The sequence below is a fragment of the Drosophila nasuta genome, chromosome 3 (assembly GCF_023558535.2).
Source record: "Drosophila nasuta strain 15112-1781.00 chromosome 3, ASM2355853v1, whole genome shotgun sequence".
Lineage (NCBI taxonomy): Eukaryota > Metazoa > Arthropoda > Insecta > Diptera > Drosophilidae > Drosophila > Drosophila nasuta.
Genome location: NC_083457.1, coordinates 29,041,155 through 29,055,975, shown reverse-complemented (window position 1 = coordinate 29,055,975; position 14,821 = coordinate 29,041,155). Strand labels below are relative to the sequence as shown.

At 42.7% G+C, this 14,821-nt stretch overlaps 6 protein-coding genes across 8 annotated transcripts; 3 read left to right on the top strand and 3 right to left on the bottom strand.

Moving 5' to 3' along the window:
- Positions 1 to 23: 23 nt before the first annotated feature.
- LOC132789897 (ribonuclease 3) lies at positions 24 to 4,736 on the bottom strand. Its single transcript, XM_060798227.1, has 3 exons — positions 3,127 to 4,736; positions 749 to 3,061; positions 24 to 691 (listed from the first exon to the last, which is right to left on the bottom strand). The coding sequence occupies exons 1-3, from the start codon at positions 4,631 to 4,633 to the stop codon at positions 528 to 530; spliced, it is 3,984 nt and encodes a 1,327-aa protein (XP_060654210.1). The 5' UTR covers positions 4,634 to 4,736; the 3' UTR covers positions 24 to 527.
- Positions 4,737 to 4,816: 80 nt separating this feature from the next.
- Positions 4,817 to 5,923, top strand: LOC132789905 (tRNA methyltransferase 10 homolog A). Its single transcript, XM_060798236.1, has one exon. The coding sequence runs from the start codon at positions 4,929 to 4,931 to the stop codon at positions 5,865 to 5,867; it is 939 nt and encodes a 312-aa protein (XP_060654219.1). The 5' UTR covers positions 4,817 to 4,928; the 3' UTR covers positions 5,868 to 5,923.
- Positions 5,924 to 5,989: 66 nt separating this feature from the next.
- On the top strand, positions 5,990 to 7,504 carry LOC132789904 (ribonuclease H1). The gene is made up of 4 exons (XM_060798235.1): positions 5,990 to 6,510; positions 6,568 to 6,836; positions 6,890 to 7,160; positions 7,222 to 7,504. Exons 1-4 carry the CDS (start codon positions 6,145 to 6,147, stop codon positions 7,321 to 7,323), a joined length of 1,008 nt encoding a protein of 335 aa, XP_060654218.1. The 5' UTR covers positions 5,990 to 6,144; the 3' UTR covers positions 7,324 to 7,504.
- Positions 7,492 to 8,749, top strand: LOC132789907 (phosphatidylinositol-glycan biosynthesis class X protein). Its single transcript, XM_060798238.1, has 4 exons — positions 7,492 to 7,622; positions 7,687 to 7,819; positions 7,880 to 8,028; positions 8,089 to 8,749. The coding sequence occupies exons 1-4, from the start codon at positions 7,492 to 7,494 to the stop codon at positions 8,480 to 8,482; spliced, it is 807 nt and encodes a 268-aa protein (XP_060654221.1). The 3' UTR covers positions 8,483 to 8,749.
- A 44-nt stretch (positions 8,750 to 8,793) lies between these two features.
- LOC132789901 (putative inorganic phosphate cotransporter) lies at positions 8,794 to 10,687 on the bottom strand. Its single transcript, XM_060798231.1, has 4 exons — positions 10,418 to 10,687; positions 10,059 to 10,268; positions 9,549 to 10,003; positions 8,794 to 9,488 (listed from the first exon to the last, which is right to left on the bottom strand). The coding sequence occupies exons 1-4, from the start codon at positions 10,440 to 10,442 to the stop codon at positions 8,814 to 8,816; spliced, it is 1,365 nt and encodes a 454-aa protein (XP_060654214.1). The 5' UTR covers positions 10,443 to 10,687; the 3' UTR covers positions 8,794 to 8,813.
- Positions 10,688 to 11,149: 462 nt separating this feature from the next.
- LOC132793894 (putative inorganic phosphate cotransporter) lies at positions 11,150 to 14,207 on the bottom strand. Of its 3 annotated transcripts, none has more exons than XM_060804043.1 (4): positions 14,045 to 14,207; positions 12,605 to 12,814; positions 12,095 to 12,549; positions 11,150 to 12,031 (listed from the first exon to the last, which is right to left on the bottom strand). In XM_060804043.1, exons 1-4 carry the CDS (start codon positions 14,079 to 14,081, stop codon positions 11,297 to 11,299), a joined length of 1,437 nt encoding a protein of 478 aa, XP_060660026.1. In that variant the 5' UTR covers positions 14,082 to 14,207; the 3' UTR covers positions 11,150 to 11,296. The 3 variants fall into 3 exon arrangements, with proteins under 3 accessions (XP_060660026.1, XP_060660027.1, XP_060660025.1); XM_060804044.1 differs by lacking the exon at positions 14,045 to 14,207 and adding an exon at positions 13,415 to 13,507; XM_060804042.1 differs by lacking the exon at positions 14,045 to 14,207 and adding an exon at positions 12,877 to 12,995.
- Positions 14,208 to 14,821: the final 614 nt, after the last annotated feature.

Here is a 14,821-nt window from a genome sequence, read left to right as displayed (position 1 = left end):
TTTTTTGAATGCAAACGATGTTCAATAAAATTGAACTAAGCCAAACCAATGAAAAAGTGCAATTCATTTATAAATAATCTAAAAAGCTGTTTCCATTTATTGGCGTTTATGTGAGCACTAATTTTAATTGGATTTAAATAACCAAGCTGTTAAAAAATTTAAATTTGGTAGGTTTTAGGTAGGTAGTATAAAGCAAATGCTGCTCCATAAGAATAGGGTTTTGAAAATCAAAGCTGCATTTAAGAAGATAGTTATTTAATGATTTAAACAGTCAACAAATTAATAGTTTACTTTTCGATTAATATTTGATTATGTTGGAGTTCGCTTTTTTTCTTTCTAATAATGAAATTATTGAAATAAGAAAAAAATCAGCATATTTAGGCCAAATTGAAAACAAGGCAGATTATCTTCAATTAGTGAAGACAATAAATATTAAAAGGAATTCATGTTTAAAGTTATGCACACCACAACAATGGCATTTCTTAAGATTCTCTATTGGATTTTAGCTTAGAAATATACTGGATTTATTACGACGATGATGCCGGAGACACGGGTGAAGTGGAGCCGGGTTCAAGGCGCGCTTTACGTCTCGGCGGTCCGTTGGAGCTGTCGCTATCACTACTACTGCTACTGCTGCTGCTGCTACTGCTACTTGAATCACTACTTCGACTCCTTGGCATAGGCAATGGAGCTGGAAATAATGGGATTTATTAGGGAACTGCTTGGTATTCAATTTACAAAGACTTACAAGTGCGCTTGGTATACTCGTCGTCATCATCGTCGGGTAACTCATCACTGGATATATTCTCATGCATGCGATATTGCTTGGGCAAGTGTGATTCATCCTCCAGGGGCGCCGCATACTTGGGCTTTTTGGCCTTGCCATCTTGGAGCTGCTTATTGGCATCAGTATCCATTTCGTTGCCGGTTTGCTTTTTGATGCTCTTCGCAATGACCCGCTTCTGGTGATCCAGCTGGGGAAAGAGATCCCGCGAATTTTCTAGCGCCTGCTTGGCTGCATTCATCTCGGCTTGTTGTATGGAGGAACCACTAGCGGTGGCCAAACGCTTGGAGCGGAAATAAACGGCCACCTTGTAGACACGAGTATTTGTCGGGCCACTGGACTCGACCACCTTGTAATACGGTATATCGGGTTCACCGCCGTCCATGGTACGCAACGTGAGGCAACATTGTTGCAGCTTTGATTTGGGATCGTTCCAGTCCTGATTCATAATGAACAATTGGAGGCGCGGAAAGAGGCATACATGGCAGAATTGTTCACAAAACAACAGACCCTTGTCCACGTACAAAGCGCCCAAGAATGCCTCGAGCAGATCTGCGCGGTCTTTGGTCTTCAAATCCCCCTTAGGATTGGCATAGACAGCATATTGGGGCATGCCCAGATCATCACAGACCACAGCCTGTGTGCGATTGTTGACAAGCGAGGAGCGCAACAGCGACAAATGACCTTCGTGATGCTCGGGAAAGTGGCGATACAAATACTCCGAACAGATCAATTGTAGCACAGTGTCACCAAGGAATTCCAGTCGCTGATTGGAGCCCAGCGTCAAATGTGTGAAGCCAATGGAACGATCGGTGAATGCTCGCGCCAGCAATCGAATATGCTTAAACTTTATTCCAATGGAGTCCTCGAATCTAGTCAAGTCCTTGAGTACTTTATAGGAACCAATGCAGCTGCGATCGCCCAGCGGTTCCTGTTCTTGCAACGGATGCTCGGGCAAATTTTTCCAAATCTTAAGCAGTTTGTCCTCCTTCCTAAAGAGGGCATCGGTAAAGACTTCATCGGCGACCTTAATGCCACCGTCCAGCAGCAAGGCGCCCATCAACGCCTCAAAGCAGTTGGCCATTGCATGTCGTAGCTCCAGCTCGTGACACAAATCTGAGCCATGAGCATACAACATGAACTCCTCGAGCTGTAGTTTTTTAGCCAACAGAGCCAAGTGTTGATTCTGTACGATGGCAGCGCGATAAGTGGCCAAACCGCCTTCTTCCAGCTCCGGAAACATAAAGAACAAATGAATCGAGCTCAAGAACTCGACAACAGCATCGCCCAGAAATTCCAGACGTTCGTTATGGGTTATATTTGAAACGGTCTCGTGATCCTTGCCAAACCGTGACATTATGCTGACCAGCGTATTGATGCCACGCTTCCGTGTGTTCATATAATGAATCTTGCGATCTCCATACTCGGGCTGCCGGATGCCGCAGTTGGTGAGTGAATTGCGAGCATGATCTGGATTGGTGCCGTAGTTTTCCTTGTAGGAAGGATGCGTCAGAGCCAGCTGCAGCAAGTAGCGATTCTTAAACTTGTAACCAATGCTCTCCTCCAGTAGATCTAATGATTTGTGGAAACGCAAATGCCCGGTGAGCACTGGTATAAGCATCGCATGCTGCACCATGTCGCACATAATGCCCGTTCGATAGAAGCCCTCCGAGCTGATGGCCACTGTTATATTGCGTTTCATGCGGCCCTGGGTACGCATCTCCTGAAGCCGCTGTTCCTTGTCCTCCAGTTTGCGTTTGTCCTTGAATGATGGCTTGGACATGTTGGCCATCAAATGACGAAACTTTACATATTCTCGCCACGCCTTTTGATACTCTGGATTGCCGGCATAGCTCAGTTGTGGTGGACGTATGCCGAAATGCACGATTGCCGGATGTGAAATACCCGTCTCTCGATCGAGACACTCTGGCAGATCTGAATTGTTGCGATCCAGTTGATCCACACGCAGTGAGCAAGGCTTATGACCTGGCTTTGTCACCAGCATGCCCTTTATGAAGTCTACATACTTTTGCCACTCGTGCTGACTGATTTGATTTAAGTGCAACAGCTGCTGGCGCTCCACCAGCTTGGCCGAATTGTCTAGAAGATACTTGAGCACCTCACACATGGCGAGCACCTCTTTGCCGTTGTCGGGCAGCTCGCGCACAAAGCGTGGCAGAAAATGAAAGGCTGGGCAGGATTCCTCCTCATTTGTGGCGCCGTTGGGCATCAAGTTGAAGTCAACCAGCTCCAGCAGCTCATGAAACATGTACTCAACTGCAAGTGAGACGAATATTAGTTAAGTTAATTGATAAAGTAGTTAATGTGTTTCGACAACTCACAAAACAAGTCCAATTCCCGTATGGTGAAATTCTCGGGCATCTGCTCCTCATCATACTCAATGGTATACTCAATGTTGAAGCGAATCACCTTGCAGACAGGCAAATCCGTTAGACGGACATGCGACAGCAACGAGAAGCCCTCAAAGAGAAACTCGTGCTCATCATGCTTAATGATTGTTGGTGTTTTGGTCAGAAAGTTGGTGGGTGGCGAAATGGTGATCCTATAATGATACAAGCTGCCTGCATTGTTCGTTTCCTTGTCGCAAATCTCGTATCCCTTCTCGCCCGGATAGATACCATGCCGTATGCCAATACGTCGCGATTTAGCCGAACAGCGACACAATGGCCCATCGTTCATTTCGCCAGCATCATTATGCCACAAATCGGCATGGACACGTTGCGGATGTTGTACCTTGCGCGACAGCTCTTCCATACAGCAATCCTGCTCAATCTTGAAAGCATCGTCATCCGAGTCGGAGTCCGAGCTGGAGGAGCATGCCTCCGACTTGTGTTTGTGCTTGCAGACACGACGTCGCGCTTTCCTTGGCGGTGGCACATAAGCTGGTAACGTTTCGCGTACACGATTTGCACGCTGAATGAGCTCATCGTCAAAGAGAGCACAGAGTTTGTGCAGGCGTGTCTTGGCCTTCACCTCGTGCTCGTTCTTGGTGCGCTCGTAGTACAGCTCGGCTGGTGAGGAACGTACCCAGGATTCTACTGGTGTCTCTGTATCATTTAGTGCATTCATTTTCTTCACATAGTCCTCAGATTTCTCACAATAATTCGAACACCACTGACGCAACAAACGATCGCGTTCCGTTTCAATCTTTGGCTCTCTTTGGACAGATTCGCTGCGTTCCCGATAGCTACGCGAGTCATCGCTACAAGCTCCCTTGGAGATGCTTCTGCCTGACGAATAGTAAGAGGATGCTCGTGCCTGTCGTGGAGCATTGTAACGTTGCTCATAGCGATTGCTATAACCATATCCTCCACCATAGCTTGTCTGTTGTTGTTGTTGATAATTAGGATTGTAGTTGGAATATCGTTGATTTGGGGGTCGATAACTAGGCGTGTATTCGTAGCGTTCTCTTTCTTGGTATTTGTACGAATACGTTGAGTTGTGGCTATAGGACTCGTAGTTATATGAATTTGGAGGTGGATGCCCATAGTTCTGCTGAGCAGCGTATCCTTCCTGATATGGATAACTTTCGTAAGCGTATGAAGAAGAATTTGAGTTGTAGCCTGTCGATGAATTCGCTTCAGTTTGGGGTGGTGGTGCATACGTTGGTGGAGCATATTTGAAATAGTTTGAAGAAGAACCTTGAGCGCTATAAGAAGCATTTCCAATTGGCGGAGGCGGATAATTGTATGCTGTTGCAGCTGAACCGGCATCAGTTGCAACAATTGGAATGTCTTGAACGCCGGGCGGTGATATATCTTCGCTTTCAGGTGGCGGAGGTGGTTGCGCCGGAAAGTCTTGCGGCGGTGGCAATGGAGGCTGATACATTTTTATTTACCAGATTACGTTATAACGCAAAAATAACTTCAAAAATGTATGTTTGTTGACCCTATCCCTGCAATCCACAAATTATCACTGCGTGACCGAAAGTCGCATTTTGAAATATACCAATAAGAATATACCATAATTGGTCACATTGTCAGCAACACTACATCGATACCGATGGGCAAAACTGCAATCGATTCGATGCGGCAACAGCTGTTTATAAAGCCATATGGCAGCAACACAACTTTAGTAACATTTTAATAATAAATACAAATTGTTAAATAAAAACAATTTAAGTATGGACGCCGAGGAGCAGCAGCAACCCGCAGAGATCACGCTCAGTACCTGTCCCGGCACAACGCCATGCACACCATTGAGCAAAAACCAATTAAAGAAACAACGCAAACACGCCGAAATGATTGAATTGCGGAAGGTGCGTCGACAAAAGGAGCGGGAGCGCCGGAAGGAAAAGAAAGCACAGGCCAAGGCCTTGGGATTGTCTACGACTGTGGGCCCGTCACGCAAGGAGCTGAAACGCCGTCAGGTATCCGTCAACAATCAGAGCGCTGAAGATGCAGTCAACGTGGCCATCGATTTGAACTACGACGATCTGATGCAGGAGCGTGATATTGCCAAGTGTGTTAAGCAATGCTTGCGCATTTACACTATTAATCGCCGATCCGAACAGCCATTGCGTCTCCACTTCACAGGAATAAAGCGTGACGGTCATATTCACGAGAGTTTCAAAAAGAACGACGGTTGGGAGAACTGGAACGTTGAATATCATTTTGATCGCACGCACAGCGATGTATTTGAAAAAAGTAAGCTTGTATATCTCACATGCGAATCGAACAAGGTGCTGGAGAAGCCGCTGGCCGGTCACGCCTATGTGATTGGCGGACTCGTTGATCACAATCACTTTAAAGGATTGTGTCACCAACGGGCCACTACTGAAGGTCTATCGACGGCGCGTCTTCCACTCAGCGAGCATGTAGATATGAAAACACGTTCCGTGTTGAGTACGTTTCATGTATTCGAACTTTTGACGCGAGTTGCGGCTGGACAGGATTGGACTCAAGCTATTCTCGAAACTATTCCGCAACGAAAAGGTGCCAAGGCGAAAGAGGCGAAGGATATAACGCCAAATGACCAAGAAGAACCATTTGAAGAGCAAAGTAAAGCGTCAACTGAGGATGAAGATGAGGACTTAAAAGATCAACCCACAACAGAAAGTTGACCTTATCGTTATTTATACCTTTGCCTAGAAAAAAAATGAAAAATAAATAAATTCAAATCTAGTTTTATTTGTTAATTGTTTTATTTGTTAACTTGAAACGTTATAGTTTGCATTTTCTAGTTATTTTTAAAGATAAAGACTACACCGTGATTCAAAACTTGCGCCTTTCCACTGAATGTAACCAAACTTTTAATTGTGGAAGTACAATATATTTGGTATATTTATCAACTTTAAATAGAGCAAATTGGAATTGAACTTTGCGGCCACATTAAACACAATGTTTGGTCTCTTGCGCTCCGTGCTCCGTCCTGATGTAAAGTTATTTGAACGCACTATGGCATTCTACGCAGTAGCCAAAGGACGAAAAGTAGGCATCTATGGAAGCTGGGCAGAATGCCAGGAGCAGGTGACAGGTTTTAAGGGAGCCGTGTTTAAGAAGTTCAACCTGCGCAGGGAGGCTGAGGAATTCATTGGTGCAAAAGCAGCTCATGGAAGTTACACACCTGATGATTTCGCAGTGCCTCTCGGAAAGAAGCAGCCGCCTCCTGTGAGTTGGGCTGCTAAGGAACAGCACAAAACGAAGACAGAAGACTTCTGGCCAGAAGATGTGGAAGAAGACGACATAGTCACAGAGAATGAAATGGTCAGTACTCTATAATATAATACAGGACATTTGATTCATCATCTAATCTCTTGCTAGATGGCAGCTATGGATGAAGTGGAAGGGTTTCCTGCGCCATCCAGCAGTCGCAAACGAAAGACAGAGGCAGATACTTCTGCTAAGTCCAAAATACCTCGACATGCCTCTAAAGTTGAGGAAGGCGTTGCACTGAAACAGTTTGGTGCTTTTGAGTTTACCATCGATTCTGAAGGCTTTGTCATTGTGTACACGGATGGCTCTTGCCTGGGAAATGGTCGAGCAGACGCTTGTGCAGGCTTCGGAGTTTACTTTGGTGACGATCATCCACTGTAAGTTGTCATTGGTATATGCAAGTGAAATAGTGCTTATATACCTATTCCAGTAATGCAGCTAAACCAGTACTGGGGCGTGTTACGAATAATGTGGGCGAAATTCAGGCTGCGATATATGCAATTAAAACTGCAATAGACTTGGGCATCAGCAAGCTTGGCATAAGTACGGATTCACAGTTTTTAATCAACTCCATTACTATGTGGGTTCCAGGCTGGAAGAGACGTGGCTGGCGTTTAAAAAACAATGAACCGGTGAAGAATGTTGCCGATTTTAAAGAATTAGATGAGCTGCTGCAAAACGACGACATTCAAGTGAAATGGGTGCGTTTATTTAATATAGATATTTTGTATTATTGTAATTAACTTTCCCTGTTTTTCACAGAACTATGTAGTGGCCCACAAAGGCATTAAAGGCAACGAAATGGCTGACAAATTGGCTCGCCAAGGCTCACAGTTGTACAGGGAAATGAACTGCAAAAAATAACTCAACACACTCAATTTCAAATTACCCACGCAAGTGTAGGCATAAGTTGGCATCCCTCTGTATTTGACGTTTTCAGTTACAAATAAGTTGACAGCTCGCACTGTTGTTTACAATCGCAACCCCATGCGATAGCACAATTATTTTAAGCATTTAATTAAATTTAAGAAGATGATGAACTCAACATCCACTGTTTTATTATTATTTAGTTTTATTATTACTTTGTTAATATGTAACATATGTTGCGAATCAATGCAACGATCAATTGTAAGCATGGAAATGGAAAAGGAAGGCATGCATAGGTGCGTATTACATCAACTACATATCAATTCGGCTTGAAATTTATATGCATTTGCTTTTAAGTAGAAAACTGAAGTATAACGTGCAATTTGCTGATTCAATTGTTAATATGAATTGCGAGTATGCGCTCTTGCAATCGCTGCCGGCTGCTGTTTTCATAAGCACCGACGAACTGGACGATCTGCAGCGCTTGAAAATGGTACGATTTTTTGATAAGAGATTAGCAGCGATAATCGGAATTAATCTTGTTAATTTGTAGCTTAATGCCATATACCCAAAGTTTGTAGACATTGAAGCAATCACAGAAAAGGCGACACCATTCACAGTATTGCTACGAGGAACGGCGAACACAGAGGAGACTATTACATTGCCCATACACTTTCGCTATCATGCCGCCAGCGATAAACTGTGAGTTCTGGAAATTCTTCAGTTATGCTCAACATTACATTACCAACCATTGCTTTACAGCACTGCAGTCACTGTGGAAATCAACACACCGCAGCTTTATCTCAACTGCCCAATTGACGATAACCATAAGCCCATTGACACCGAATTGCCAATCAAAACAGATAAGCTGCATTGCCTGAATAGAAGCCAATGTAATCTTGAAGTGCACGAAGTCGACTCGCAGTCGCCAGAAGACTGCAATTGGCTGCAAGTTACGGCTGTGGACTATCAGCTTAAGGAGCCGCTTAAGGCAGAGATTCCCGTGGGCAATGCCAAGGGTTTTACGCCCATTCTCTATGTCACGATAATACTCAGCTGGGTCATATCCATTTGGACTGTGCTGGACACACAGACGGTGCCGCGACGCATCCACAGAAGTGTGAATGAACTACATCAAAAGGTTAAGGTTAAATGACATCTCAAAGTATCTTCACGCTTGACTCAGAACCCACATTCATATCTGTATTCATTATCTTGGCTCGTGCGACAGATAAACCCGGTAAACATTTTACTAGACACGAACAATAAATGCCTCAAAGCGGTGATTTCAAGGACTACATGCTATAATCAGTTTCTATGAAATGATAATGTTTTGCGATCTGTTAAGATTGTGAAGCGTGCAGTACATTTAATACGATATAAATCACTTAACACTCGCTATAAAATTATTATGCATAAAATAATGATAAAAAGACACAGTACAAGTCGTAATAAATGTTTTCATTGGGTGAGGTTTAAAATTAGCATTATGTTGAAGGATTTGTCGTTGATATGCTGGGAACATCATTCCAAGGCTGCACTTCCGCCTTGCCTATCACAACGAAAAGCGTATTGCATATTAAGTATACGCCACTTGTCACAAAGAAGACTACACGCCATTGCGTTGGATCCGTCTCATCCGTTAAGATAGCACCAACCATTAAAGGGGACAGAATCGATATTAAACTTGCCACTGCGTTCGTTATTCCCATCATTGTACCAGCGAAATTGGGCGACAAATCCACATGATTGACAAGATAGCCACAACAACAGGCGGCAGTAATGCCCACACCCAATGTCAGCAGCACAATAGCTTCGGTCGTTTCACCCGCAGTCATATAACCCAGTCCGATGAGACACGCCATGGGCACCCATTGCCCAATGGAGTTGAAGAGCTTGCGTCCTGTGGTTACGGAGATGGTGCCACGATTGATGAGCAGATCGGAGATGGGACTGACCACAAAGCAGAGAGTCCCCATGACAAAGTAGGGCAACGAGGAGAGCGCAGCGTTCGATTTGACATCCAGTTGGAGTACGCTGCTCATATAAGTGGGCATCTCGGTGAGCAGCATGTAGAAGCCAAAATTAAAGCCGCAGTGTGCTGCGACTAAGCCAAGGAAAGCGGGTGATTTCAAGATCGACATCCACGGCACAGTCAATGTCTGATAAAGTGGAGTTATATAATTATCATACATTTAAGGATTAGGGATTCGCACTACTACCTGACTGTTGTTGCTGCTGCCCGTCAAGCTTTCGATATACATTCGCTCGCCTTTGCTGATGCAGCGACAGGTTGCCGGCTCATTGGCGCCCAGCCACACATAGAGCAGTGCCCAAGCCAGACTTAGTCCGCCGGTGATGTAAAAGAGTCCCGGCCATCCCATGCTGGACTCAAACACAAATCCACTGATCACCATAACCAAGGCTGAGCCAAACTGTGATCCTGCGTAGATGAATGTGGTAAGAAAGCCGCGTTCCGTGCGTGGCACCCATTTGGCCACCAACGTGTGCACACATGGATAGATGGCACCCTGCACAATGCCCGTCAAAACGCGCAACACAACCACAGTTTCCCAACCATTCGTAGCAGCTAGGGGATAGCATATAGCCACAATGCCACCAATGCCAGTGGCTGAGAGAATCACTATCTTGGCGCCAAAGCGTTTTGCCAGCAATCCTGATGCGAAAAAAGGATGTCAATTTAAATGTATTGACGTAAGTGAAGGACTCACCTGCTGGCACCGCGGATAGCGCGTAACCCCAAAGGAAACTGCTCAGAATAATTCCCTTCTCATAGCCTGTCCAATCGTAGTAAGGAGCACCGGCTGTGGATTGAGTCATCGGCACAATGGCAGCGGAGATGCTAACTCGTTGAAAGAAATTGATGACAACGCTAAGGAATAGCATAATCACGTGCCAATGACGAGCTCCAAATCGATGGTCTGTAAAACATTACATTGGGATTTGAAAGATAGTCTCTTGATTTGCATGTCCTGAAAACTTCATCAGGATCCGTAGACTGATTCAATAATTATTCCACAGGGTATTTCCCAGACTATATAATGTATGGTAGTTAAACGTTAAAACTTACGTTTCTCTAGCTTATCAAAACCCATTATTAACGTTGATTGTAAACTTTAAAATGCTCTCGTCTGATTTTGTGTGTTAGTATGATACTTTGCTTATCAAGGCCATGGATCGTGAAGCGCTTCGACGGGATGTCGATCGACAACTAAATCTGAGCGTGTCGATTTTATGCTTTTCATGCCAAATTTCCTCAAGTTACCCTATACCGAAGTCTTTATTATCGTAGACAGCATTGTGGGAACCATAATTAAGTTATGCCGAAAATTTTCATTTATCTGAGCAAACACAATTGAGCAAAATGGGGATAGTAGATAGAGATACATAGATGTCATAGGCATAAAAATAAATATGGATTATATATCCATATATTAAGCGTGCATACATTTATAAATGGATAAAATATTGGCACTCTAAAGTTATTGATGCAGAGATATATATTTAACCTATTTCATAGATAAATATAGCTATACTATGCACATCGTATCTATAACATAGTTTTTCTATTACTTATTTTTTTATCAAAATTTTTAAGTAAACTTGTCACACTTAAAAAATTGTATTATTGTTTGCTTGTTTACTAATGGTTATCTATACAAGGTTTATTGGATGGCTTTCACTTCTTAGATTTGAGGTTTATCTAAGAAAGAAACATTTGCGAACCCTGTTAATCTTTTATTAAAGTGTAATCAACACTGTGATATATGTATGTATATATATAGAAGACTACTTGTATGACTTTGGTCTAGGGTAACAGAACTTGTAGTTTTATTTATTAGTATAATCAAGGCATAATATAACAATAAACTTAGCAATAAGCTTAGACGATTAACACCACATTAATTTTAACTTAACGAGATTATTAGGAATTCCAATATTAAGCCATTCAAAACTGATTTTCCTTGCCGGGCGTTGGAGCAGTCGTTCTCGAATCCGTCTGAATGTTGCTCCTTAACGTCATGGTGCTGGACATGCTGGGTGGCTCATTCCAAGGCTGCACTGTTGCTTTGCCGAAGATGACAAAGAGTAAATTGCACAGCAAATAAATGGCACCGGTGATAAAGAAAACCAAACGCCATTGTGTGGGATCCTCTTCATTGGAAAGTACGACGCCAACAATCAACGGAGCTATAATCGATGTCACACCAGCTAAGCCATTTGTAACGCCCATCATTGGACCCGCGAAATTGGGTGACAAGTCCATGTGATTAACCAGATAGCCACAGAAGCAGGCGGCATTAATGCCCACAGCCAAAGTGAGTAAAACAATTGCGCCAGTCTTCTCATCCGCAGTCATGTAACCCAATCCAATGAGACACGCCATGGGCACCCATTGGCCAATGGAGTTGAAAAGCTTTCGAGCTGTGGTTACGGAAATGGTGCCACGATTGATGAGCAGATCGGAGATGGGACTAACCACAAAGCACAGTATACCCATGGCAAAGTAGGGCAATGAGGAGAGCACGGCATTCGATTTGACATCCAGCTTGAGTACGCTGCTCATATAGGTGGGCATCTCGGTGAGAAGCGTGTAGAAACCCCAGGTGAAGCCGCAGTGGGCGGCAAGTAGACCATAGAAGGCACCAGAGGTGAAGATATCCTTCCAAGGTATGGCCAACGACTACAGCATTAATTGAACAAAACATTATTGCTTTGGCTTAACAGAGAAGTGATGTTAACTCACCTGGCTGCTTGTGTTGCTGCCGGTCAAACTTTCAATATAATCGCGCTCGAGTTTGCTGATGCTGGATGATGTTGCCGGCTCGTCGGCGCCCTGCCAGAAAAAGAGCAGCGCCCAGGCCAAGCCCAGTCCGCCAGAGATGTAGAACAAACCCGGCCAGCCCATGCTGGACTCGAAAATGTTACCACTGCTGATCAGAATAACGGCTGTACCAAACTGTGCGCCCGAGTAGACCCCTGTGGTGAGGAATCCACGCTCAGTGCGTGGCACCCACTTGGACAACAGCGTGTGGAAACAGGGATAAACACAGCCCTGCACCAAACCCGTGAGCACACGCAGCACACAAATGTTAATGTAACCACCATTCGCTGCCATGGGATGGAAGAAGCACATGATGCCACCTACCGCTGTGGCCAAGCAGATCACATATTTGGCACCAAAGCGTTTCGCCAACAAACCTGATGTAATAGGACGAATTATAAAGGATAATTGAGCAGCGGTTAATCGACGCACCTGCGGGAACTTGTGAGACAACGTAGCCCCAGAAGAAGCTGCTCAAAATCAAAGACTTCTGAGAGAGATCCCAGTTGTAGTAAGGTGCATCTGCAGTTGGCGTCGTCATGGGCACAATGCCTGCGGAGATGTTGACGCGCTGGAAGTAGTTGATCATCATGCCCAGAAACATTTGAATCGCCTGCCAATGCCGCGCGCCAAAGCGGCTCGCTGGAAATAAAAATAATTATGTAGGATAGGAAGTATTAATAATGTATATTATTGGAATTTACTAGCTATATGTCTAAGCTGCGCTCCTAGCAATAGAGGCGTCCTTTCGCTGTGTGTGAGGTAAACCATTTTGAGATGCACTTGAATCGTTTGAAATACTGTTCGAGTCTGTCGATGCTCGACAATGAAAACTGTTTGCCAAGTGTTCGATCATTTTCTAGGATTATACGCACGATTGATTCATTAGCAATTAATAATTGTACTCAGATAGTACGCTTTATATTGGTACTATATTAAATCGTATTGTGTCATTATCATTAACACATCCACAATGTCGAAAACAATGGAAAAGTTTGCGTCGCGCTGCAGTGGAGTACACCAAAAGGGGTAAAGAGACACAGATCTGGGGAATATATTCCGAAAACTATCTGATTCTATCACTATGTAAATATTTAATCTATTTATCACTCGTCTGCATTGCTCGCTAGTTACATGGATAAACAAAATTCGCAGTCGAAAAACTATTTTACTTATCTCACTCAGGCAAGTCATTGTCATCATAGATTTATGAGTATTTATAAAAGATATATTAGCACTTACAGTTGCATTATATATATACACTCGACTATATCATCATTCAAGCAATCTCAATTAGCGCTCATATTGTGCAGGTCTGGCCGACTACAAGTCTTATAATCCTCAAGTCTCGCCGACTGCAAGTATTATAATCTTCAAGTCTTATACGCGCACTCGAAGAAATTGTAGAAGTGGGCGACATAACAAGAGTTTTCTGTTCTGTATATTATATAATCAGATTAAAGGTATCAGCACAATTATATATATATATTATATGTATGCTCCAGTAAATATTGTTGCAATTTGCCGCATTTTCACTCATCAATCAACAAGTGCTTCACATATAGAAATTATCGGGTATCAATAACCTCTTCAAGCAGATTATAAAAAAAATCAGTGTTCAGGAAACACTTTTAAATTTGCTATGAAAGGGGATTTTTGGTTTGATTTGCTTTCTTTAAACACTTCTATTAAATATGGTAATAATTTCATTACGATTCATTAAGATACTCAATATGTTAATGCCAAAATATAATATAAAAGCCTGTTTTTTGAACGCGTGTATTCTCAGATTGATTAAATTAATATATTACCGTTTTTATATCAAGTGTTTTATATTCAAGTAATGATAAAGCACTTCAACTATTTACTTACGTTTTTTTGGCTTTTCGGTTGAAGTGTCAAAAACCATTGCAAAGATTAAATATTAACTTTGTTTATTGCGCACGAAGTTGTTGTACAACCGTCTGTACTTCAATAAGTTCTCTCTTCGGGTTTACCAATCTCTGGCTCGAGTTTATATACGACTGAAACTCAAAATGCCTTTACCTGTTGCTTTTATACGTCCTACAAGAATCCATGCGCCTTAATTATCTCTGAATGGCTCGATTTGAGATATACGCGAGTTGTCGACCAGAGAGGCGAGTTAATTGTTAAACGTTAGTCATTATCAGGCCCGGCAAGAGTCGTATATTCATAAAATCTCCGGCAAAATGTTTGCGATTTATCATGTTACAAATATGAATTAGATTTATTGCTTTTCGACTCTGTTGGTCACATTTGTTAGTTAAATATTATTGAAGAGAAGAATAATTTATTCATTTTATGCCAATTAACTTATCAATTTCAGTGCATAGGCTTATCTATAGATTATATTGCTTCCAAGTATACTTAGTTATTATCTTAGTTTTTAGTCGGCTCCCTAAACGTGAATTCTGTAAACACTTAGGGTGTTATTGTTATTTGTAATTCGTGAGAAGTGTGTCATTAAATTTACAAGGCTTTGCACACAAGCATATTTTCGGGATGAGCCATAATTACATTATAATATTATTTTATGAGCAGTTCTATTTAAAATTGTTTAGAGAAAATATAATGACCACAATGAAGTTTACTAACAACAATTGAATATAAAAATTTTCAAAAAGCTAT